The 24785-nt window shown below is 53.3% G+C and overlaps 1 protein-coding gene and 1 long non-coding RNA gene across 4 annotated transcripts in view; one reads left to right on the top strand and one right to left on the bottom strand.

Moving 5' to 3' along the window:
* Positions 1-24785, top strand: part of LOC308568520 — a 90718-nt gene that overhangs the window by 33317 nt on the left and 32616 nt on the right. The window contains exon 4 of one of the 3 annotated variants that reach the window (XR_014000495.1): positions 14460-14478. The exons of 1 other annotated variant lie outside the window; for it this stretch is intronic. This is a non-coding gene — a long non-coding RNA (uncharacterized lncRNA). Of the gene's footprint in view, positions 1-13562; positions 13649-14459; positions 14479-24785 lie in introns of those variants that run through there. One more of the 3 variants, XR_014000496.1, reaches the window with a different exon arrangement.
* ST6GALNAC1 (ST6 N-acetylgalactosaminide alpha-2,6-sialyltransferase 1) lies at positions 2879-15135 on the bottom strand. The gene is made up of 10 exons (XM_081161510.1): positions 15038-15135; positions 14062-14478; positions 6964-7996; positions 6295-6463; positions 5989-6160; positions 5668-5806; positions 5318-5421; positions 5118-5207; positions 4938-5037; positions 2879-4678 (listed from the first exon to the last, which is right to left on the bottom strand). The coding sequence occupies exons 2-10, from the start codon at positions 14190-14192 to the stop codon at positions 4508-4510; spliced, it is 2109 nt and encodes a 702-aa protein (XP_081017636.1). The 5' UTR covers positions 14193-14478; positions 15038-15135; the 3' UTR covers positions 2879-4507.

Here is a 24785-nt window from a genome sequence, read left to right as displayed (position 1 = left end):
CACTTTGGTATGTGTGTTATTTTGAGCCGGAGGTAGTCAAGACCCAGCAGATTCGAGAAACTTTTTTTTTTTTTTTTAATATATCTTTATTGATTTCAGAGAGAGGAAAGGAGAGAGAGAGAGAGAGAGAGATAGAAACATCAATGATGAGAGAGTCATTGATCGAGCCTGCAACCCGGGCATGTGCCCTGACTGGGAATCGAACCCCAATCGCCTGGATCCTAGGTCGATGCTCAACCGCTGAGCCACGCCCGGCCGGGCGAAACTTTTTTTTTTAAAGCTTTTTTTTTTTTTTTTCAAATATACCTTTATTGATTTCAGAGAGAGGAAAGGAGAGGAAGACAGAGAGAGAAACATCAATGGTGAGAGAGTCATGGATCGGCTGCCTCCTGCGCATTCCCAAATTGGGGGTCGAGCCCGTAACCCAGGCATGTGCCCTGATCAGGAATCGAACCCGGATCACCTGGGTCCTAGGTCAATGCTCAACCTCTGAGCCATGCCCAACCAGGCCTCAAGAGAAACTTTGACTTCTTGAAAGAATTTAGATGGGGACTTAGCTTAGAGGGAGAGCTATTACCAGGAATAACTTTCATCTGAATAACTTATCTGTAGGGCAGGGCAAACATCTGACTACCAAACACCTGCTCTTCTTATCACCCTGTGAATTCCCCTCCTCCGCTCGGGAGCCCAGGCCCCGTTCCATTCCTTAGCTCAGGTGGCACAGACATCTCAACTACCGGATTTGCCCTTGGGTCTCAGTGTTTCATGGGGCTCCCATACGTACGAAATTAAAAATTTATTTTTCTACTGTTAATCAGTCTTCCCTCAATTTAATTATTAGCCCCGCCAAAGAACCTAGAAGGGTTGGAGGAAATTCTTTCATCCCCAACACATGTCAAGACAGAGGTTTGCTTCTGGTCTTTCAGATTACTGAACAACGACATCAGAAATGCCAGATAAAGAGACTTCATTTCTTTTCAGCGTTGGGTTGCAACCTCTCTGGAGCTTCCCAGATGTAATCTGAACCCCCCACCCCCCAACCCCCCATTCTCCGTGCAAGGTGGGCAGGAAGAGACTGAAAAAAGAGGCAGACTACTTTAGATTGGTAGGTCGCTGGTTTAATGAGTAAGGGAACTTACTTAGGAGGGTCACTTTGGGAGGTCGAAGGATGATGTATTTCCACACCTGCCCACCAAATCTTAAAAGTTTATATAGAGCGGCCGGTCGTGGCTCAGCAGTTGAGCATTGACCTGGGATCCAGGCGATCAGGGTTCGATTCCCGGTCAGGGCACAGGCCCGAGCTGTGGCTCGATCCCCAGTCGGGGGCGTGCGGGAGGCGGCTGATCAATGGCCCATCATTGATGTTTCTCTCTCTCTCTCTCCCCAGAAAGCTCTGGTACCAATTTGCATTTCCACCAGCTATGACGTAAGTTCCCGTCTTTGTTTTTTCTACAGACTGGCCAACAACAGAATGTTGTCAAGCTTCTTAAATTCTGCCAATCTGATAAGTAAAAAGCGGCATCTCAAAGTAACTTCAGTTTGTATCTCTCTTATTATGAGTCAAGGTGAACGTTTCACATGGTCAAAGGCTCCTTATGTATTTTTTTTGAGGGAGTTGTTCATGGTTTGCGCCCATTTTTCTATTGGGTTTTTGGTCTTATTTCCTCTCATGACTGAGTCATTTATATATTAAAGATAGTAATCCTTAATCCATGATATATGTGGCAAATATTTTTTCCAGTTTTTTTTTTGTTTTTGTTTTTTAAAATATATCTTTATTGATTTCAGAGAGAGGAAGGGAGGGAGAGAGAGAGAGAAAAACATCAATGATGAGAGAGTCTTTGACCGGCTGCCTCCTGCACGCCCCCAACTGGGAATCGAGCTGCAACCTGGGCATGTGCCCTGACGGGACTCGAACCCTGATCGCCTGGGTCCTAGGTGGACACTCAACCTCTGAGCCACGCCCGGCCAGGCTTTTTTCCAGTTTTTTTTATTTGTCTTTGGCCTTATGGTGATTTTTTGGGTCAGATTTTACCGTTTTTATGTAGTCAAATTTATCCATCTTTTATTGCCTTTGAGTCGTATTTTTAAAACTTTTTCCTACCCCCAGCCTAAGAGGTATTCACCCATAAAGTCTTCATATGCTTGTCATTTCATTTTTTTTTTACACTTAGGTCTCGGAACCATCTGGAGTTCATTCTTGCGTGTGGTGCAGATTATAGACCTGGTCTGATCTCTTTCCAAGTGGCCATCTGGTTGTCTGAGCGCCATTAGTCACAAGTCTATTTTGACCCAGTGATTTCCGTATGTACCTGGCTAGATTTCTGGACTTTCTATTCCATTCCTCTGGTCATCTGTCTATTGAAAGACACAAATCTACCAAATTTATCATTGGTAGAGGGCCTCCAGGGCCTCCCATTCAAATTTATATTCAGGCTACCCAAACATAAAGGCCGAGCCTCACTCACCTGGGTCCAAAGTGGAATAAACTGTTGGATTAGCTCACTCAGAAGGTATCAGTCAAAAGAATTAGAAAAGAGAAGTCAGTTAGAGAATTAGAAATCTGAGTGCAGAATTGATACGACAGTATAGGACAGCATCTACTACAGATGCCTGATGTAGCAAGGTAGCAGTTTATCAAATTAACATCCAGGAGTCAATAGCCAGTGAGAGGACATTATGTAGAGAGAACCCACTTACAGCAGCAACAAAGAAGATAAAATACTCAGCAATACATATACCAAAAATGCTCAAAAGCTGTAGGAGGGAAACATTAAAACAGTCCTGAAAGACACAAAGGTAGATTTGGACAAATGCAGTCGTCTGTCTGTTCTTGGAAAAGATGAGCCAATGTAATAAATTTGTCGGTTCTCCCCAAGTAAATGGATGCATTTAATGCAATTCAAATAGATACCAAAACATTTTTCTAGGTCCTAAACGGATACTGGAATTCACATGGCAGCATAAACATGTAGAAAGAACTGGGAAAACCTGACCAGGCAAAGCTGCGGCCCTGCCGAGACTGGGGCGCCAAGATGCCGCCACCTGCCGCCCGGAGGCGGCACTGCACCCTTTTCGAGCCCAGCGAGCCCAGTCCTATGGGTGTCAGTCATTAGCTTTTGAACTCTGAGCGTTGTCCAAAAGGAAACTTGCTATTTGTTCTTTTTAGTTTGCCTTCCATGCCCTCGCCGAGGGCCCATATTCTGTTGAGTGTCCTTAGAGCTCTGGGCTTCGCAATCCCAATCCTGGAGACAGAGCTCGGAGAAGTAAGATGAACAGAAATATCTCCGGTTTAGCCCAAATTCTCATCGTGGGGGTTGAGAAAATGCAGATTGATGGGAGAACAGGAGAATGAAAGGGGAAGGAAAACTAGTTCCTTGTTGCGTCTGGCGTTTTACACACAGTAATTTTTTTAAATCCTTGTGAAATGGACACCCTAAAAGTCATGTTATAGACTTAAAAAAGTAGCCTAAGAAAAGGGATTTTTTTTTTAAAGGGTAAAATGGTGACTTTTATGCAAACGTAAAATGAATACAGGTCCAAGATTTTATTTGATGCATTAATGAGTGAACTAGTAAGATGTGAACCCTGGTTCCAAGGAGAATCCAAAGTACAGACACATACCGGAGACGGTCGGGAATGCTAAACTGCGTCTATTGACAGGTGCAAAACGGGCCACTATCCATAGGGAATAGTTTCCTGTGTCTTCATTGTACAAAATTTATTTGCATCTCCATGGACGAGGCTTTTTATTACCATCAGTTTTCTACCACCCAGAGAGTTGTCAAATATTTCAAAGGTGAGGAATGGTATAGGCCCCTTTAGAATCAGATAACCCCTGGAGGGGTCCACTAGACCAGTGATTTTCAACCTTTCTCATCTCATGGCACATAAACAAATTACTAAAATTCTGCAGCACACCAAAAAATGTATTTTTTGCTGATCTGACCAAAAAAAAAGAGGTATAATTTTAATTCATTCACAAGGGACAGCTATTGTTATGTTGGCTGCTGTCATTTTTTAAATTTGACAATCTAAGGGAGAGGAGGCCAGTGCCCCTGACCACATAGTGAGGTATTTCATGTTTTAAGCATTCTTGCAGCAGGACACCAGTTGAAAATTGCTGGGATAGACAATCTAGAGTGAGATTAAGTAATGGCCTTCAAGGATTCCCAGCTGCTAAGTCAAGGATCTCGAATTCAAACCCAAATCTGTGTTTCCATAAATTTGGCTATTTCCTCTGTGCTGAGTAGCTTTCAAACAGTGAAGGGTGGTTCTTGGCAGAGGTCGGTGGTATTGGCCACTCATCACCCGTTTAGTTAAAATTCCTTGGTCTCCAAAAGGAGCCCTGTCCCCGTCCTGGGAGAACCTTGGGCGCCTGCCCAAGGTCTCCAAAATGCAGCCACTGCCATCTCCAGGGTTCTCCCTCCTCCGTGCAGACAAGCCCTCAGCCATGCGGAGGGGCCCGAGCCCCGGAAGGGCCCCAGTCGGCCCCGGAATCTGGACATTACCGGTGCTGGTAGAGCCTGATGATACCTTCATCATGTAGCCGCTTCCAGAGCTTTCTCTCTAAGTTGAAGTCATGGTTGATGTAAAAGACTGTCTTTTTCCACGACTTGTCGTAGTAGTGATCCGAGAAGCGCTGGTGGCCCTCGGTGATGAAGCCATAGGCGCTCACCTGGGGGAAGGTGGGAGGAGTAACAGGGCCCGCGGTCGCGCTCCGAGGCCTCCTCTCAGGCTAACTGTGTGCCGGGTGGCTCCCTGTCTCCCGCTCCGTCCCTCGAGGCCTGGTGCAGGCCCTGGATGCACCCACACCCATGCCCACGCCCACTCCACCCCTGGGGGGTGCAGCCTGCCCAGCCACCGCCCATGCCCAACAGGTCGGGGATACCAAGAGCTGTTTGCCCGGGCCCCCTGCGCCCGCAGCAGAGCCCCACCTTGTCGCACAGCTGCAGGGCAGTGAGGAGCAGGAGGGCCCCCGTGGTGGGGCGGTATATTCTCCAGTGGGCAGTGTCCAGCGTCTTAGACCTCAGAAACCTGTAAAACACCCCCACCCCAGCTGTCAGGAGGCTGTCGGGCTGAGAGGGACCCAGCCCCTCCCGCGCTCCTGCTCCCACCTGTTCTTCATGTACCGGAGGGCGTCTGGGTGCAGCAGCAGGTACCTGTCCAACTGCAGGGCTCCCCGAAATGCTACCTGGGGCCTGTGCCTGTGGGCGGAACGGTCATTCATTCAGGCCCAGCTCCCCTACCCCGTCTGGCGTGGGCCTGTCCAGCTGATCACTGCCCAGCTCGGCTTGGGGGAGGGGGCAGGGGGCACCTGAACCAGAAGAGACTCCGTTTCGAGAGGGTCTGATTCAGGAGCAGAGCTTCCAGCCACTCGTAGTCCCGGGTGCCTTCCAGGAAGTGCAGGTAGCGGATGTCCTGGGGACCAAGGATAGCAAGTGGCCCAGGAGGACTGCCTGCAGGACACGGGCTGGGAGGCCCGGCTCTCACTCCAGACTGCCCGCCTGCTCTGCTCGGGCCTGGCCCGTCCTGCTCGCGACTCGCCCCCCCGTGTGAACAGAACCTGCACCGCCGGAGGCTCCAGGCCAGGATGCTCGCCTCCCTGTCCCAGCCGGGCGCGCCCTTCTCCAGAGTGTGTGTGGCCAGGCCCGATCCTCTGCTCACCTTCCCCAGAGGCGCGTGCCGGAACCCCTGGCTGCCCAGTTTGTAAAGTGACTGAGTCAGGGAGAAGGCAGTGAAGCCGTAGAAAGATGTCCGGGTACCCACGTCCTGCTCGTAGCCCCTAATGACAGCCCCACTCAACCTGTGCAGAGACACAAACAGCAGACAGAGCCCATGAGGGCGGGAGGCAGCAGCCCTATGGAGAGCCCAGGAATTCCGCCTTCCCGACGGGGCTCGGACCACCCCGTCAGCTCTCAGGGGAGCCTGTCTCTATTTGCAGGAGAGGCTGCGGGTTGGGGGGCAGCCGGGGGAGGGGTGGCTCACCGAAACACGTGGTCATGGCTGTCTATCTCTCGGCCCATGCGGGAGTTGTTCAGGATGCCCCCGTTGCCCACCACGGCGCAGCTGACGCACTGGGTGCTCCCAGCAGGGAGGCCGGCCAGGAGCAGCTGCTGCTGGGCCACTGGAGGGAAGCGTGTCACGACATTCTGCACCACTGGGACAAGGGGGACCCTCCATTCAGAGCCCTGGGAGGGCCAGGGGCCCGGCCCATCATCTATCCCAGGGCTGGTGGCCCCCAGGAAGAGGCAGACCGAGGGCACAGCCAGGCTCCCGGGGGCCAGGACTCACAGGAGTGATTGAGCTCCATGAAGCCGAAGGGTGGAGCGAAGTGCTCCAGACGGTCCCACTCGCTCTGGTTGAAGTGCCTGGAGTCCAGGAAGAGCGTGAGGTTGGGCAGAAACAGATTCCGGAGCCAGAGTGACTTGGAGGCTCTCAGCTTCAAGGAGTCGGGGCAGCTCTAAACGCAGGAGGGCAGGGCAGGCAGGTCAGGCCGGGAGGGGCCGGGTCAGGGTCAGGGTCAGGGCTGGGCGGGGTGGGGGGCAGAAGGCGGGCCTCAAAGCTCTGCCGCCTCACCCCTCCCTTCGGCAGGCCCACCGTGGTCCTGAGGCTTCCCAGGGGACAGGCGTTCTTGGCCCTCAAGGCAAAGGTGCCTTTGTAAGCGGGAGAAATGGCCGAGCCTGGGACGCGTGTGTGCTCGGTGGGCCGAGTGCGTGGTTGCAATTACGTGTAACCATACATGTGTCCAGTGTGGCCCTCGTGGGTGTTTTTCTCAGGAATGGGAGAGAGGGGAAGTGGCGGAATCCCCTGTGTAGAGAATGACAGGGCGACCACACGCGGTGGGACAAGGCAGAGCCTAGAGCAGAGCCTGGGAGGCGAGGGACAGGGTGGGGATGGGCTGAAGGCCAGGAGGGGCTTCAGAGCAGAGAGGCGTAGGGTCGGGGCCGCGGTAAAACTCACCGTCTGCAAGCCCCCCACGTCCAAGCTGTATTTTTCCTCAAAATCCCACTTGGGCTCAGACTTGAAGTTCGCGGCCCGCAGCCTCGGGGCCGGCTGGGTGGTGGGGCTCGGGGAAGGGGCAGAGCTCCGGGCGGCGCGGGCTGGCCTCGTGGGCGGGACTGTCGCTGTGGCCACTCCTGTCGTTTTCCCGCCCGGTTGCCCTGCTCCCAGAGTGGTCAGCACCTCAGCCCGACTTTCTGGAGTGGGAGTCCTTGCGATGGATGCCGAGGGCTCTGCTGGCGCTGTCCTGGTGGCTGTCGGCTTCTCGACCCTGTCCCTCCTTCCCTTGGTGGTTCTCGAACCCTGGCTGTGCAGGGACGGTGCCTCTGTCCCATTGGAGGCGGCCCCCTTGTCCCTCCTTCCCTTGGTGGTTCTCGAACCCTGGCTGTGCAGGGACGGTGCCTCTGTCCCATTGGAGGCGGCCCCCTTGTCCCTCCTTCCCTTGGTGGTTCTCGAACCCTGGCTGTGCAGTGACGGTGCCTCTGTCCCATTGGAGGCGGCCCCCTTGTCCCTCCTTCCCTTGGTGGTTCTCGCACCCTGGCTGTGCAGGGACGGTGCCTCTGTCCCATTGGAGGCGGCCCCCTTGTCCCTCCTTCCCTTGGTGGTTCTCGCACCCTGGCTGTGCAGGGACGGTGCCTCTGTCCCATTGGAGGCGGCCCCCTTGTCCCTCCTTCCCTTGGTGGTTCTCGAACCCTGGCTGTGCAGGGACGGTGCCTCTGTCCCATTGGAGGCCGCCCCCCTGTCCCGACTTCCCTGGGACAGCGTGTCCAGTGTAGTGTCCTTCCTCTCCTGAGCCCTGGGCATTGCTGTCCTTGCTGTGCTGGGCACTCTGGCCTCGGTGTGGCCCGTGGCGTCAGGGCAGGTGTCCAGCATGCTGTTCCCCCGCGCGGACCCTGCGTGGGTGGTGGTCGACCTCTCCACCTTGGGTGCCAGGGACGGGGCCTTTTGCAGCAGTTCTGATGACTTTTCTTTAACTTTCAGCATGCCCTGATACCTGGGGACAAAGAGAACGTTTGAGAAAGTGTGAGGACGGTGGAAACAGGTCAGAAGCACGACTAGTGTCTGTTCTTGGGCATCAGGTAGACTTCAGACCAGCCTCCATGAGCCATGAAGGGAAAGTGTTTCCACCCATTACAGAGAGTAAGCTTCCCCCTGGCCGGTGTGGCTCAGTGGTTAGAGCGTCAGCCCGCAGACTGAAGGGTCTTGGGTTCGATTCCTGGTCAAAGGCACGTACCTCAGTTGCAGGCTCGATCCCCAGCCCCGGTCAGGGCCCGTGCAGGAGGCAAACCGATCGATGCCTCTCTCTCACATTGATGTTTCTCTCTCTCTCTCTCTCTCTCTCCCCCCCCCCCTGAAAAGCAATGGGGGGAAAAATCCTCGGGTGAGGGTTTAAAAAAAAAAACAAAACCTCACTGGTTGCATGGAGTTTGGGGGCTGAATGGATTGTGGGGAGCAGAGCGGAGATGGTCCCCGCTGCTGCAGCCACGGCTGTGAGCTCTAAGAACGAGCCTGTGTGGCCCTAGCCCTGTCACCTCATATCTACATGGCTGCGTCAGTCAGTTGACCTTTATTATTATTATTATTTTTTAAATGAAGTGAGAGGAACAAGGGTAACCATGTTCAAAGGAAGCCGGGAAGACACATTTATGTCGAGACCAGAGCTGCCAACCTTGATTTTGAGGTCAAGACCCTTGAAAAAGGTCTGCCTTACAGCTCGACTTCAAACGCTGCTTAAAAACCCGCTCAAGTCACCCAATCCGTCCTCTTCTTGGGGTCCTGTTTGCTCAATGGCAGAGTCATCACTTTCTTAAATGACAAACCCCGAGGCGAGGAGGCAGCCCTCTCCCAGGGCCACATCCTATCAGTGCTTTGGAAAGACTTTCGGGTCCCAAAAAGAGGTGGACGGGACAAAAGCAAAGTGTCATGTGCAGCATGTACGTCGGAAAGAACACGTCACTCGGCACACGCCTGCTAAACGTCTGCTCTGCCGGGCGAGGTCCTGGGAGCACCCCTTGAACACGGCAAGACCGTGGGTCATGACACACAGCTGCCGTCCGCAAAGGCAGACCTTTCACCGCTAGGGAAACACGGGGCGGCCCCCGCCAGCCCCCTTTACGGCCCCCCTGCTGCGTGTGGCCAACCCTCTCCATTGATACCGTATTTCCTGCCCCCCTCGCCCGGAGGAGGCACAATTGCCGGGGTCCTCCGGGAGGGAGACCTTGCAACCGAGCGAGGACCTGAATTCTCTACAGTTGTCAGCGAAGGGCTGGCAGTGGCGTCCTTGCTTCTTACCTCCCAGGGCTCCTTCCTCCTGGGCACATGCACAGTTTTTAAGGGGCCTTGAGTAGAAAATGCCTCTGCCTTTGTTACATGGCTCCAGAGACAAAGGAGAGATGTTTCAGGCCAGGAAAAGAAAAGGCACGGGACAGGGTCAGACTGTGGAGCCACCTGGAAGACTAACAGCCTTCGAGCTTTCATTCTTTTTTCATTTTCCATTTTTGACTCAGTTTAAAAAAAAAAAAAAAAAGGAAATTTATATTTATTTTTATTGTTTTTGTTGTTTTTTTTTTTCATTGATTTCAGAGAGAGGAAGAGGGAGAGAGAGGAACACCAATGGTGAGAGTCATTGCTCGGCCGCCTCCTGCACGTCCCCTGCTGGGGATCGAGCCCGCAACCTGGGCATGTGCCCTGACCGGGAGTCGAACCCTGACCTCCTGGTTCATGGGTTGATGCTCAATCATTGAGCCGCACTGGCTAGGTGGAAATTTTAGAAAGTGTCTTGCAGAACCAGAGAGCAAGAAATGATTGAGCATCATTAAGGACCCAGCACCGGGGGTCTCGGGGACTCGGCTCTGTTTCGGCCTCCGCTCCCCAAGTCCGCTTCCTCTCTCCTTCCCTCTGCCCTGCAGCCGCGTGGTGGTGGACGGCCACCCCATACCGCCGGTTCTGGGGACTACTGACTCTCTATGCTCTCGGCTTCTAATTGTGGGGGGAGAGATCCTCACCCACTTGGGTCCTTTCTCCAACCCTGGCCAGGGGTCTGGGTAACCAGTGCGTGACATCCTGGGGTCCACTCTTGAGCGTAGGAGGACAGTCTCAAGAGACAGAGGGGTTATCGGCTCATGAGCTGGCAGGCGCCCCCAAAATATTCATTCTGAAAGAATGCCGCCCAATCAGCGCTTGAGGAAAGCAGAGCTGGTGTGGATGGAACACGCTCCCCACTGATCTGTGCCGCCTGTTTCGCAGAAAGACCTGGGTGCCACGAGCTTGGGGACGGGACTCGCTGAATTGCCCTTTAAGCTGATAATTGAGCTTAAGCTCCGAGGGCAACACAGAGGCCTAGGTGTTAACTCCGCATAGCACACAGCTCCTGTCACTGGGCCGTGACTCTCAGTGGATTCAGCTCCACCTCCCTGTCCCCAACCCTCCGGAGGCTGATGGAAGTTTTCCTCCCCAGCTTCAGGCACCTGATGTGACTGTGGGGAGGGGACGAGGCAGGGTCGTCTGGTACATTCCACGTGTCAGACGGGTGGGCTGCACTGTCTGCCTGGCGGTCCTGTGGGCCCTGAAGAAATACAGCACAGGACCCCGCCCCGAAGTCCCATCTTGGGGCAAGAGGACAGCGCCCCCTGCAGGACTGCTCAGCCTGCAAATGCCCCGAGTTCTCTGACTCATTTACCTTTTGCAGGAAGTCTTAGTAGTGACCCAGGTAGAGACAAAATTGTGTGATTACACTTCATTTCAATTCCCTATAATTAAATACACCTGTGATTGCTAAGGATGTGGGTGTTTATACAGGAAATACCTATTCTCAGGTGTGGTGTTTACCAAATATTTAAATTGCTTCCATCCACATGCTGAGTACATTTATGCATCATGGGCTGGGCTGGGCTGGGCTGCGGTGGGGGGACAGGTGGGGGATCTTTTTTCTATTAAGAGCTTCTTGTTCAGAGGGTGGTGTGGTGCCAGCCTGGGGTCTCGGCTGAGTGCATGGACACTGGGGCTAGCCCTCCCGGGTTTGAACTTAGTGACCAGGTGACCTTGGACAGGTTGCCTAACCTCTTTTATCTGTAAAGGGGAGGGGGGGTAATGGCCCTGGCCGGTGTGGCTCAATGGTTAGAGCGTCTGCCTGCGCACTGAAGGGTTGCGGGTTTGATTCCAGGTCAAGGGCACGTACCTGGGTTGCAGGTTTGCTCCCTGCCCCTGGTCAGGTGCAGGAGGCAACCTGTTGATGTGTCTCTCACACCGAAGTTTCTCTCTCTCTTTGAGACTCTCTCCCCCTCCCTCTCTCCCTTCCACTGTTTAGTAGAAAGATCTGGGTGCTGTTACAGGAAAGGTTTTTGTTTTTGTTTTAAAGCCCCCAAGTCAGTCTAATCCAGTTTAAACCTCCAGATGTCTTATCCGGTTCAAAGCTCTTTTCCTACCCATGCCCCCCACCTCCCAGCCAGGCCGGAGCTAAGACCCTGGCTCTGGTGGGTGAGAGGTTGGGGAAGCTGGAAGGGGGCAGCGAGAATCACGCTCAGACGGTGAGGACACGGTCCCTTCCCTCTGAAAGCCTAGCTCTCCTGGCATGACGTCTGGGGCAGGGTAGGGGTAGAGGGGAGGTCGTGCAGTGTCCCAGCTCCCACTGAAGTTCCGTGGGCTTCTGTCTGATGCTTACTACAGTGCTCTCTGCGGGGTCAGTGAATGTGCTTTTCCTGGGGCAGGCTCTCTGCCCCAACGGCATTCTGTGTCCCCAAACACTTTTCTGGATTGGGTGTCCCGCTCCTTGGCCCCAACAGGTAACCGGACCGTTCTGGGGCTCTGATCCCTCCGTGGCCCGGGGAACGCACTGAGCTCCCTCCACAGCATCCTGGGCGTGAAGACCCCGGGGCGGGCAGGATGGCACTGGCCTTCTTCCAGGTACACTGTACCACGGCCAACTCCAACCACCTTCCGCCTTTAGAAATCTCTAGGTCAGAAACAGGCACCAGGCTACTTGCAGCTCCCTTCAACCCCCGACATGAAGCACTGGCAGGGAAGGAGATCAAGTGCCCAGATCACGGCCGTTTCTCCCGCAACTCGCTCCCACTCCCAAAGGATCCCGCCCAAAACTATACTCCTCTGAGCTTCTCTCCCCCCCTTATCTTCTTATTTAAACTAGATTGAGTTGAGTTTTGGTCATTTGCAATCAAAAGATTTCCAATGTATACAAACCCATATTTACACCTACACAAAAATAAATTTCAGATAGAATAACTATTTAAGCTTAAGTAACAAAAGCATAAAATAGTAGTAGAAAACATAGAAGACAATTTATGTAATTTTGGACTGGGACAGTCTATGGCCACTAGACTTTGTGTAGTTTCCTAACTGCTGAGCAAGGTCCAGTGGCCATAAAGAAAAGACAGATTTTATCTACATAAAAGTTACTTGTTGGCCGGCCGGCATGACTCAGCGGCTGAGCATGGACCTATGCCCGGGATGCCCGCTCCACCCCCAGCGGGGGGCGTGCGGGACGCAGCCGATCAATGACTCTCATCAGTGATGTTTCTGTCTCTCTCTCCCTCTCCCTTCCTCTCTCTGAAATCAATAAAGATGTATTTAAAAAAAAATAAACTTTAAAAAATTACCTATCAGAGGATTAAACTTCAACAGTAATGATATTCAGTGTTGCCACAGAGAACAGAGGTTCACTCTCACACCTGTTGATGGAGCCTTTTCAGAGGACGGTTTGACGGTCTCGTCGATATTTAATGTGAACATAGCCATTGTCTTGGCAGTTCCACTTCTAACAATCTAGCTACAGAAATACTTAACGTAAGCATACAAAGGCATGTGGAAAATGAGTGACAACCCAAACGTCAGTCGATAGGAATTAATGAAATAAATTATGTCCATTCTTTGGAATACTATACAGCCATGAAAAAGAAGGGTTAGGACCAAAGCGCTGGGCCTGAACGCTGGCCCTGCCCCGCGCTGGCAGGGTGGACGGGGCGACTCGCGTCAGCTGTGTGCGCGTCGGGATACTCGTAACCATCAGAACGAGCGAGTTAATGCCCAGAAAGCAATTAGGATACTGCCCGGCACCTAGTGAATGCTACGGAAGTGTCAGCCACAGTAATATGATAGTTACACGTACACCCAGGTAGTAAGAGCAGTCACCCCAGACGAGTGGGTAGAAATGGGGTGTAGTAGAGAGACCCTCCCTTCTCGCCTCCGCTTTCTGTACTTATTTTTTAACAGTCATGAGAGCCCTAGCGGGTTTGGCTCAGTGGTTAGAGCATCGGCCTGTGGACTGTAAGGGTCCCGGGTTTGATTCTAGCCAAGGGCACGCGTAGCTTGGTTGTGGGCTTGGGCCCAGCCCCGGTCAGGGCCCGTGCGGGAGGCAGCCAATCGATGAGTCTCTCTCACATCGATGTTTCTCTCTCTCACTCTCTCTCCCCCCCTTCCACTCTCTCTGAAAAGCAATGGGGGGAAAATATCCTGGGGGGAGAATTAAAAACAACCACCTTCACAAGAACACGCATTGCTTTCAAATTTTAAGAAGAGTGAAACAGGATTTTTAAAATTGCGTCTAGAAAGAGCAGGGTCTCCCGCTGCCAGAGATGTTTGTCCTACGAGGAAGCTGGTCCGGAAGGTCCTTTGGAAGGATTACCGTGGGGCCCCGTTCGAGCTGCCTGAGTGACAAGCTCCTTAGGGACAGTGTGACTTTGAAATGAACGGAAAACACTGGATGAGTCTTTTGCTCCGGGACGCGGAGAAGGGCAGGTAAGAAGTAACCCCAAAGCTGCCCTGATAACTCACAGTCCCGGGGGGGCAATAGCCTTGTTTTCTGTCCCTGCCGTCTGGAGACCCAGTCCCGTGGGCCTCAGACTCCCGCCTGCATGCCCTGTGGCATCGGGGGCACCTTGGTCCCCCCGCCCCACCACCTCCACACACCCCAGGCTTCCCCTGGACAGCGTTCCTGGTCCCCGACGCCCCGTGTGGACACGGGGCTGTCCGAGTTCCCCGCTCCTCCCTCAGGTTTCAGTTTCCTCTAACAGATGATGACGGGCTTGGAGAAGGTCAGGATCTCACCTGCTGGGCTGCGTACTCGGCTCCTTCAAGTAGGAGGACAGAGTGAGCAGGAAGAAAACCAAGCCGGCCGCGAGCAGGAGCCAGCGGACAGCGTGGCCCAGGCGGCCGAGTCTCCACAGGCAGGACCTCATGGCGGCGACGCAGGCCCTCGGGACACTGCTGCATGTCCCGGCGCCCCGACCGGGACGGCGGCGAGGTGACCGGCTTGGGTGTGCTGGCCAGGCAGTGCCCGCCCGCCGTCCTCATGGAGCCGCTGTGGGAGCGCCGCCCAGCCTATAGGTGTCTGCCAGGGGAAGGAGGGGCCCCCGGCTGCTTATCGAGGTTCCCAGGCTGGCGTGGCTCAAAGGAAAACTCCTTTTGTCCAAACAAGTTCCCCTTCCTTTTCTTTGTCTCCGCAGCCAGCTTCTGAGTGCGAAGCTTTATGAGAGACAAACAGGCATTAGATGGAAGGAGCCTCACTTTCACCAGGTTCCACACCCTGGGGGACCCCGGACAGGTGCACGGGCTGGGACAGCCTTTCGAGGCCTCCGCACACGTGTGAGTTTCATGAGGAAAATCAGGGGACCCCTTAGGTTCCAGACCCCCTAGAAACCTTTCCCTAAAAGACCATCCTGAGTATTTAGGGCAGCAGTTCTCAGGAGTCACCCGGGAAGCTTGAAAACATCCTGACGCCCAGGTGGTGCCCCGACCAATTAAACCAGAATCTCGGGGGACGGGCACTTCTGCAGGTGCGGGCGGTTTGTCCGCTCCCAGGTGATTCCGCTGCGTGCCCTGGTGGAGAACCACTGACCTAAGGCCACGGGGGGAGGGACTGGGGACGTTGCCACGGCAGTGGTTTTAAACGAACAAAGCTCTGTACACAGTGAGCCTGTCAGGACCTGGCACCCAGAAGGAGCACTTGGTGAACTTTCCAGTTCCGTGTTCGGCTGCCTTCCTCCCGTGACCTTGGACGCGTTCCTTCAACGTCCCGCCTCACCTATAGATGGGAAAAGCGAGGCATCGACCGCGTGCGTGGGGTTATGGCGAAGACACTGTTGGGGAGCAGGCGCCGGCCTTCCCTTCGGCCCTCTCGCCCGGGGCGTGAGCCTGACCGTGACCTGCACGTCTGTGGGCGAGCCCGGAGCCGGCACCGAGAGCCGACCTCACAGCCCCTCCTGGAGCTGCCCCACCTCACACTCAAGGAGGTGGCCTCTGGGAGTGGGTGGCTTGGCGGGAACCGGGGAGTGATCCTCTGGCGTGGGGACCGGGAGGCTCGTTGTTGCAGGAAACAGAAAATTCCGAGCAGCAGCAGGCGATCAGCTTTAGAAACGCTGCTCACGGGTCGCTGAACAGGCGCAGTGAGGCAGGTCGTCCAGGGAGTGGGGGGCAGGTGCGGCAGGCGGGGCTCTGCAGGGTCCACTGCCCACGCCCGGCCGCGCCCGCTCCTCTGCGCGCACCGCTTCCAACGCTGGCCCAAGGCCTTGGCCCTCGCCCAGGTGCGCACCAGTAAGTGCTCCAACCGCCTTCCCCAGGAAGGCGAGGAAGGCACGGACGCGTTTCTGAGCAGCTGAGAGCAATCCCGGCCTCTGACGGGCTTCCTCTGTCCCACGGGGCCCGCCGCACCACGTGGCACAGCCCAGGGGATGAGCCGCGCGAGGAGAGGAGAGGAGAGGAGCCTCCCGGACCCACTCAGCCTGAGCCGCTCCCCGCGCACACCCTGCCCTTCGGCGCTCATGTGGGCTCTCCAGGCATTTTCTCGGTAGACCCGTCAAGGCAAAACTCTGCCCTACCTGACCCTTTGCCCCAAGTGCACCTGTACACTTGGCACACGCGTTCCCTCCGCCCCGGTGCCCGTTGGCAGTGCCAGGCCACGGAAGTGTACAGCAGGAAGGCCCGTCCTTACCCCCGGCGTTGGTTTGACTAAAAGACAGGCTCCCGGTGGGTGCGCTCAGGCCTCCGCAGGGCGTGGGGAGCCAGTCAGCCGCGGGGCGCAAGCTGAGCCGTGAGCCCGGCGCCTCTACCCCCTCGGGGCTGGGCTGAAGCCAACCGGCCGAGGCTGGTCATCCAGAGTTCTCGCTTCCTGGTTCTCAGGTTCCTGCCCCTGCGGCCACCGTGTGCCTGGGCAGAGAGTGACACGCAGAGGCACACCCAGACGTTAGTGGAAACTGCCTTTCTCATAGTTTTCTAAGCGTCAACCCAGTTTTCACGTTTGATGATCACGTCTACTTTCTTCTTCCTTTTTAAGCTAAAGCTTCTGACTTGAGTCTTTTATATATATATGTGTGTATATATATATACATATGTATATATAAATATACACCAGCCAACAGGATGCGTGAGAGCTTAAACGCAGAGGGGAGCTGTTAGGTGATTCTTGGTGAAAGGTAAGCTCAGGGCCCTCGCACAGTTGCCATACGCGTGGCGGGGCTTGTTCACCCTTCATTTTCAGCCACTTTGTGTCTTTGGATCTAATGTGTATCTTTTAATCTCTGACTTTTGATTAGATTGTTTAAGCCGTGGATGAATAATGATATTATTGACACAATTAGATTTATATCTGCCACTGTGCTCCTTGTTTTTCATGTCTCCTGGTTACTTTGTCCCTCTGTTCGTCCGTTACTATTTCCTTTCCTCTTAAGTGGATATTTTCTAACATACCATTCTACCTTTAATACTGAAAAGAAAAAATTATTTTACAATCCTCACCTGAGGACATGTTTCGAGAGGGGAAGGGGGAGAGAGAGAGAGAAACATTGATTTGCTGCCTCCCATAAGTACCCCAACCAGGGATCGAACCCCATAACCCAGGTATCTGCCCCGACTGGGAGTCGAACCCGCAACCTTTCAGTGCACAGGACGATGCTCAGGCAACTGAGCCGCTCCGGCTGGATTACCTTTCACGCTTTTAAACTGGCTTTTTGTTTGTTGTTTTCCCACTGGTTGCTATAAAACTTAAAATTGCTCTAGAATTTACAATATACACATTAACTTATTTGCATCTACTTCTTAAGACGTTACGAACTTAATTCCAGTAAAAAAAAAAAAATAGAAACTTTATTTCTATATAGCTCCCTTTCCTCCCTCTTTTGTGACATTCTTGTTTCATACATGTTATATCTATGTATGTTACAAACTCAGCGATACATTGTTATAATTATCGTTACATAGAATCTCAGGTATTGTAAAGAAGCAAAGGGGAAAAAAGAGCACAAATCTATTTATGGAGTAAAAAAGTTAATCATCTGGTTTGGCTCAGTGGTTAGAAAAGCAGCCCTTGGACTGGGGGTCCCGGGTTTGAGCCCGGCCAAGGGCACAGCACATACCTCGGTTGCAGGGCCGACCCCCGGCCCCTGTTGGTGCAAGTGTAGGAGGCAACCAGTCAACGTGTGTCTCTCACATGGGGGTTTCCTCTTTCTCTCTCTCCCACTCCCCCTCTCCCTCTTCCACTCTCTGGGGAAAAAAAACACCCCAAAACTTAATCATCTTACTGTCATTTCTGAGGATGGATTTGTGTTACCATGCGGTGTCATTTCCTTTTTTCCAGTATAGCTTCATTGTCACCACTTTCCTTTGTGATGTTATTGTCAAGTATATTAACGTAGCTGTATGTTATAGGCCCAACAGTATAATTTTATAGATATTGCTTTATGCAATTGCTTTTTAATCAGTGAAGGAAAGAATAAAAACAAATTGGTAAGTGCGCTGTCTTTTATTGCTGCCTACATAGTTGCCTTTACTGGAATTCTCGGCATTTTTCATTTGGACTCAAATTACCGTCAGGGGTTCTTTCTTTTCTGCTTGAAGAACTTCCTTTAGGATTTCTCGTAAGGAAAGTCAGTGAGCAAATAATTCAGTTAGTTTTTGTTTAATTTGTAAAGTCTTTATTTTACTTTCATTTTTCATTGATAGCTTGGCCTGATAAAGGATTTTTCTTTTAGCCCTTTGTGTATGTTGTCCCACTGCCATCTGGTCTTCATCGTTTGTGAAGAGAAACCAGATGTTAATCTTATTGTTAATACTTGTATCAGAATAGTTTTTTCTCTTGTTTTTCAAGATTTTCTCTATCTTCGGCTTTCAGCATTCCAACTATAATGTGTCTGGGTGTTGATCTCTTCGCATTTATCCTACTTGAACTTTGTGGATTAGTGTTTATTAAAAATCAGATTTGGGAAGTTTTCAGGCATTATCTCTGAATATTTTTTTCTCTCTGCTCCTCCCCTTTTTTATTATACTTTTCAACCACAGAATCTTCATTTGATTTTTAAAAATAATTTTCATCTCTTTATGAACATTCTCGACTTCACAAGTAATTATTATCATACCTTCCTTTATTTTTTAAAAGATAATTTCCTTTGGTTTTTAAAACATATTTATAATAGGTTCTATTGTTTGATTCCCCCCGCCCCCCCCCCCGTGTGTGAATCACACTTCTCTGCTGCTTTGCATGTCTTATAATTTTTGTTGTTGAAACTCAGACGTCGTAGCAACACTACATACTGAATCTCCTCCTGCCCTGGGCCTTGCTGTTATAACTTGTTTGTTTGGACATTTATTTTTTCATTCTTACCCAGTTCTGTGGAGTCTAGTACCTGGTTTGTGTGCAGCTTTTGCTGCCTCTGCTCAGATTTGTTTTGTTTTTTATTTTATTTTGGGGGGGGGAGAGAGAGAAACATCAATTCGTTGTCCCACTTACTTATGCATCACTTGTTGCTTCTTGTATGTGCCTGACTGGGGATTGGATCTGCAACCTCGGCCTGTGGGGACAGTGCTCTAACCATCTGAGCTACCCGGCCAGGGCTCAGATGTTTCTTTATAAAAATAATATTTTTTAATCTTTTAGCCTGGCTCTCTACAGGTCACCCCAGGTCAGCATAAGCCACCCGTTAGTCAAAGGTTGTGCTTAAGCCCCCCGGACAGCTAGATGTTTCTTTCCTTCCGGTCGGGTGTGTTTGCCTTGGCGACGCTTTCACGCTTCAGAGTTTACGGTTTTGCCCCATATTGATCCCGGGACTAGGAGCTTAAAGGTGCTGCCTTTTGAGGGGGTGCAGACCCCCAAGGATGAGTGTAATTTTATTTTTAAGTCTGCCTTCTTAGAGGTCGCCCCAAGGGCAGAGTAGCTTACTGTTTGGCCGGTGTTGAGTTAGTTTGTGCTCCAGTCCCGTGAGCAAGGATGCTCCTGCCCTTTCCTGATGGGGCTGCGTGGCGCGAGGAGCGCTCTCGAGCCCGCTCTGGACTTGCTCTGCCTGCTCCTGCGTGGGTGCGGCCGAGCGCGTGTGCACACACACACACGCACGCACACACACGCATGCACACGCACCCCCCCCACAAGCACACATGCACGCACACATACGCATGCACACGCACAGACACGCACATGCTCTCTGGACCCGCAGGAATGCGTGGGGCCCTGGGGGGACTCTGACTGTCTCTTTCCCTGGTCTGTTAAACTTATGGCTGGTCTGCTGTTTTGCGTGTATCTACTGTTATCATGCCCAAAATGTGCTCTGGGAAACCAATTCTGAGGAGCTATTTTTCCGATATCAATACAAAAATCACAAACGATGCGGAGCGAGTCAAGAAATGCGAAGGAAGACAGCGGCAAAGTCGCGCTGAGGCGGGCGACAGCCTGCTGGAGGCAGCGTGGGGCAGGGCGTGGGTGTGCCCCCCACAGCGGGCAGAGCGCGCTGCCCACAGCGGCCGAAAGGTTTCCGCCAGCTTTCCCACCGCGCTGTCCCTTATGGGCCGGAGGGTAGCTGTTTAACCCGACAGGCCTCTGGAAGGAAGCAAACTGATTGCACACAGCCCCTTTCGCGCTCACGCGGAGAGCGCGGGGAGAGTCGAGCGCGGGCGCCCGGAGAGCTTCCCACCCACTTGCAGGCGCTGCTGCTCACCTGAATTCACGCACCGCGGGGGGCTTGGCACTGTATTCTCTGGCCATAGGTGGCCTGCTGTTCGGAAACAAGAAGTTCATCGGATCTTTTCTCTGCATCTAAAGAAATATTTGCTTGTTTTGTCTTTAAGTTTTAGCAAGGCCTTGGCTCTCAGGAACCACATTTGCCCGGGTGCTTTACGTGGAGACCCTGATCACCGGACTGTACCCCTGCCACCAATAAAGGCAACTGTTTCCCAATCCGTACAAGAAGGACCTTCGGGTGTCTTTGGGAACGAAAGTCCTTTAATCCTCGGGCAGTCCTCGAGCTCCTCAGGTTGGGGAAACTGTTTCTGCAGCTCAGGGCTCCCCCTGGGCATCAGTGGGCTCTACAGCGAGTGGGCTCCTTCTGCCACCACGTGGAATGCATTTCACCTGCCTCCTGCTCCGTCATCACGCCCTGCTGCTGTTCAGCTGTATAACCTCGAGCGAATCACTCACTAATGGTTGTAATACTAAGGGTGCACAGGGGCCCGGCCAGCATGGCTCAGCAGTTGAGCACTGACCTATGATCCAGGAGATCGCAGTTCGAGTCCCAGTCGAGGCACATGCCCAGGTTGAGGGTTTGATTCCCAGTAGGGGGTGGCAGGAGGCAGCCTATCAGTGACTCTCTCATCATTGATGTTTCTCTCTCTCTCCCTTCCTCTCTCTGAAATCAATAAAGACATTTTAAAAAAGGAAAAAAAGAAAAAGAGTGCACAGGGCACAGACTCGACTGTAAGCACTCAAACATATACCTTCTTACTCCTTTAACAACCCAATGAAGTTGGTCGTTAAAACCTCCACTTTACTGGTAAAGAAAGAGACACACAGTAACTTGCCTGAAACCACTCAGCCAGGATTTGAACCCAGGGAGTCTGGGCACCTGCGCCGCTGCTCTGTGGCCACAGGGCTAAGTTGAATCTTAGCATCATCTGTAACATGAGCTGGTTGACTAGATGCCTTCCAAGACCCCGGCTAGCCTATGAGGCTCAGCCTAGTCCAGGAGGAGGGCTTGCGGAGAGAGGGAATTAAACCGCTGGGCCTGTTACTTATGTTGGACACTCCAGACTTCCTACCAGGTGGAAACTCCGCATTAGTTACCTGCAGTGACATGGCCACTCCATGCATCTCATATTCCTTAGGGTCATTTTTTGTGTTACACTAGCTTGCTTATCCCCAGTCCCTTAACAAGGACTTGTGAGAAGATAAAGGGTGAGCCAAGGTCTTTTATCTGACACACTTGTGCATCTGATAGGGCCTTTAAACTAGGAGGGTGTCTGTGAAAGAGAAGGAACCCCTTCGTATGAACCCCTTCCCACTTGAGCCATGGGAAGGAACCCCTTCCCATTTGAGCCATGCCTGGTAAGAAAGTACTATTTTTCTAGACACCTAAAATATCAGCATATTTTTGCTAAGATACAATTAAAAAATTAATTTTAGAAGGGAGACGGAGAAAGATATCAGTGAGAATCATTGATGGGCAGCCTCCTGCCTGCCCTCTACTGGGCACGTGCCCTGACTGGGAATGGAACCATGATCTCCTGGGAACGGCTGCCAGGAGCAGCTGCCACTGGGGAGGTGCCTCGCAGCTGTGCTGGGCGGCCTGGGACAGAGCCAGTGTTCCGTGGCACTGTGTTTATTGCTTAATTATCAAAGGAGTTCAGTTTTCTGATACCTCTTTATACAGGTGTTCTGATGCTTCCTCAATACCCTTCTAAGGCCCCAGGTCTGTGTGTCTTTCCCTCCAGTGTTAATAACGTTAGGTGAGAAAAAACAAATATAAACCTCCCAAGCCATAAAATAAAGTCTGTCTGAAAAAATGAGTAGGAAAATTCATTTTGGGATGAGCTACCTCCAAAGCCATGCCAGATGCCCCCTGATTTTCCTAGTTGCAAAAACTGGTCCACAAAAGCCAGCTTGAAACTGCTATTCCCCTGGATGAGGGGGTCACAGTCGGAGAGACAGGTGTTGCACACCCGCACACAGGCCCCACTCACATCTTATCCCAGTCAATAGGAGCAGCAGCAGCAGAATTCAGTTTTATTTTGTTTTTAATGTTTTTAAAAAATGTTTTTAAATCCTTACCTGGGGATATTTTTTCCATTGCTTTTCAGAGACAGTGGAAGGGAGGGAGAGAGAAACATCAATTGGTTGCCTCCTGCAATCACCCCAACAGAGGCTGGGGATCAAGCCTGCAACTGAGGTACGTGCACTTGACCGGAAATGAACCCGGGACCCTTCAGTCCTTGGGCCGACACTCTAACTAACCACTGAGCCAAACTGGCCAGGGCCATTTGTATATCTTTGCAGAAACGATATTCACGTCCTCTGCTTGGTTTAAATTGGATTATACGGAATAATTTTTGAGTCTGTAAAAGGAGAACATTACTTTTTTAAGAGCTGTGAAGACTCAGGAGAGAACTCTGGCGAGGCACACCGCGCTCTGCCTGTGACACGGGCTCTGGAAAGTTAGCGCGCTTCACCTCCCCTCGCCTCCAGAGCAAACCCGTGGCGTTCGTTTGCATTCCATCAGCCAGCAGGGCGCTAGGCGTGGAGACAGGCTCCATAAACGTCTGAAAAGTATAATGTGCCAATTCACACCATTCAGTACTCGAATTTCAATCTTACGTGCTGTGCCCCCTTGCTCCCCATTTCTTATATTGAACCTTTTCTTCCCGTAACAATTTTCTTAATTTCATTCCCCTTGCCAGCTGCCTCCTCTCTTGAAATTTCACTTGCAGGATCATGGAAGCTGATTACAGACACCGCCTAACATGGCTCGGAGGTGAATGATAAACCTTTGAAGGCGCGAAATGACTGACGGCCTGTCAAAACAGCCTGTCCCCTTTTGGAGAGCTCAACAAAAGTAATTAAAGTGCTTGGAGAGAAATGAGGTGTTTAAAAAACCTGATTGCAGATTGGTAGAGCTACTTGACATTGCTCAGTAACCCCTGATGACCCAGCCTGGCCCGAGGCACGGCCCCCTTTCTCATTTGTAGAGGACCTAGGCCACCGTCAGGCCCCCTCAAACCCAGGTTGGTGCTTCTCTCCTCCAGGGGTGCGAAGCCTCCAGGGGGCCGGATTTGGGTGGCGGAATGGAAACAACTGGATCATTCAGGCCGGTGGTGAGTCCCACATGGTTTCGCACTTACTCACAGGTGCCCTGGTAAACCGCAGCGTTAGTGCCCAGGCGTAACTGAAAGGGCAAGTACAGGTGAGAGGTGTGACCCGTTTGCCTGGCACCTTAATTCAGCACGATACCGAAAACACCTCGGTGAGAAAATGGGTGCGTGCAGCTGCCCAACCAGAAGGACTTGTTGGATTTTTGCCTTAGGCGCGTGGATAACGGGAATGTGAGAAACAAGGAGGTGGGCCGGGAGGCGAAGTGACCGCGGTCTGGGTTCCGGGTCTGGCTGCAGGCCCGCGGGCTGAGTTCAGGGTTCCGCCGCAGGCCCACGGTCTGGGTCCTGGGTTTGGCTGCAGGGCGGCAGTCTGGGTTCTGGGTTCGGCTGCAGGGCGGCGGTCCGGGTTCCGGGTTCTGGGTCCCGGGTTCCGGGTCCGGCCGCGGGCCCGCTGTCTGGGTTCCGGGTCCGGCTGCAGGCCCGCGGTCTGGGTTCCGGGTCTGGCCGCGGGCCCGCTGTCTGGGTTCCGGGTCTGGCCGCGGGCCCGCGGTCCAGGTTCCGGGTCCCGGGTCCGGCTGCGGGCCCGCTGTCTGCGCCGCTCCAGGGCCGCCAGCGGCTGGTGGGCGGTGGAGAGGGCGGGGTCCTGGGGACGGCCGGCTTGAGTTCACCTCCGCACGGCGGGGTCTAGCTCGGCGCTCCGGAGCTGTCCCGGCCTCAGCGGGGACCTGGGAGCCCGCCCCGCGCGGCGCCGATCGCCAGGTCGCGCCCCGACGCGGCGCGAGACTCCGCGGGGGGCCTGATCCCCGGATCTGCACGGAGACTGGCGCCGCCGGGCTGGGCCGCAGCTCCGGAGACGAACCGGAAAGCGTGGTTCCCGCCGCGCCTGCGCACAGCGCACCGAGGCCCCAACACCAGGCAGCCTCTACCGCAGAGGCGCGAGGTGTGTGTGGGCAGCATGAGCCATCTCGCGCTCCTCATTGGACAGCGGTCCTTGTCAATCACTGAGGCGCGGCTGGAGGAGACCGGACATCCGGAACGACCCACCTGCTGAGCGAGGTGGAATAGGGAATAGGGTGGGGGGCGGGACGGCGGGAGGATGCAGCACCCAATGGTAATCAAACGCCTCGTCTTCGCAGGAGATTGGCAGGTGCTCGAGCCACTGAGGCACCGCAGAGGGATACGAGCTATGAACAGAGACGCGTCCGCGCTTCGTGGCTTAGTTTGTGCCTGTGCGTGTTTCCTCTCAGTGTATAAACTGGACAATTAACGCGGAAATGAAAAGTTGCGGCCGGGCAGGGTGTCTGTGTTCCAGTTAGTGATTTGGCTTTCCGCTAAGGCTCCTGAGCTTGGTGGCTTTTTCCTGGGGCTCCCTAGGTCCCCCGGACTCCTCAGCGAGGCGCCCCTGCCACGTGCGGAGTCGGGGCTGCGCGGCGGCGACGGCCCAGGTGCGCGGGAGTGGGCGCCGGGGGCGGGGGGAGCTGAGGGGGACAGAAAACGTGAGGAGCCCTGGAACATAAGAGTGGGTGCTCAGCCTTTCTCATTAAAAAAAGTAAGCGCATTAAATCTTCCCGCGAGTAACGGTCCCACCCGTCAGAGTGGTAGAGGCCCAGCGCTCGGCGCGGCGCCGGGTGAAGGTTGGTGGGGCGCGGCGCGGCGCCGGGCGCGGGTGGGGAGTAGCGCCGGACAGAACGGCCTGAGTGGAGCTTTGACCC

Source organism: Miniopterus schreibersii, assembly GCF_964146895.1.
Source record: "Miniopterus schreibersii genome assembly, chromosome: 16".
Classification (NCBI taxonomy): Eukaryota; Metazoa; Chordata; class Mammalia; order Chiroptera; family Miniopteridae; genus Miniopterus; species Miniopterus schreibersii.
The sequence above is the reverse complement of the archived record's forward strand: the minus strand, read 5'-3'. Positions and strand labels throughout refer to the sequence as shown.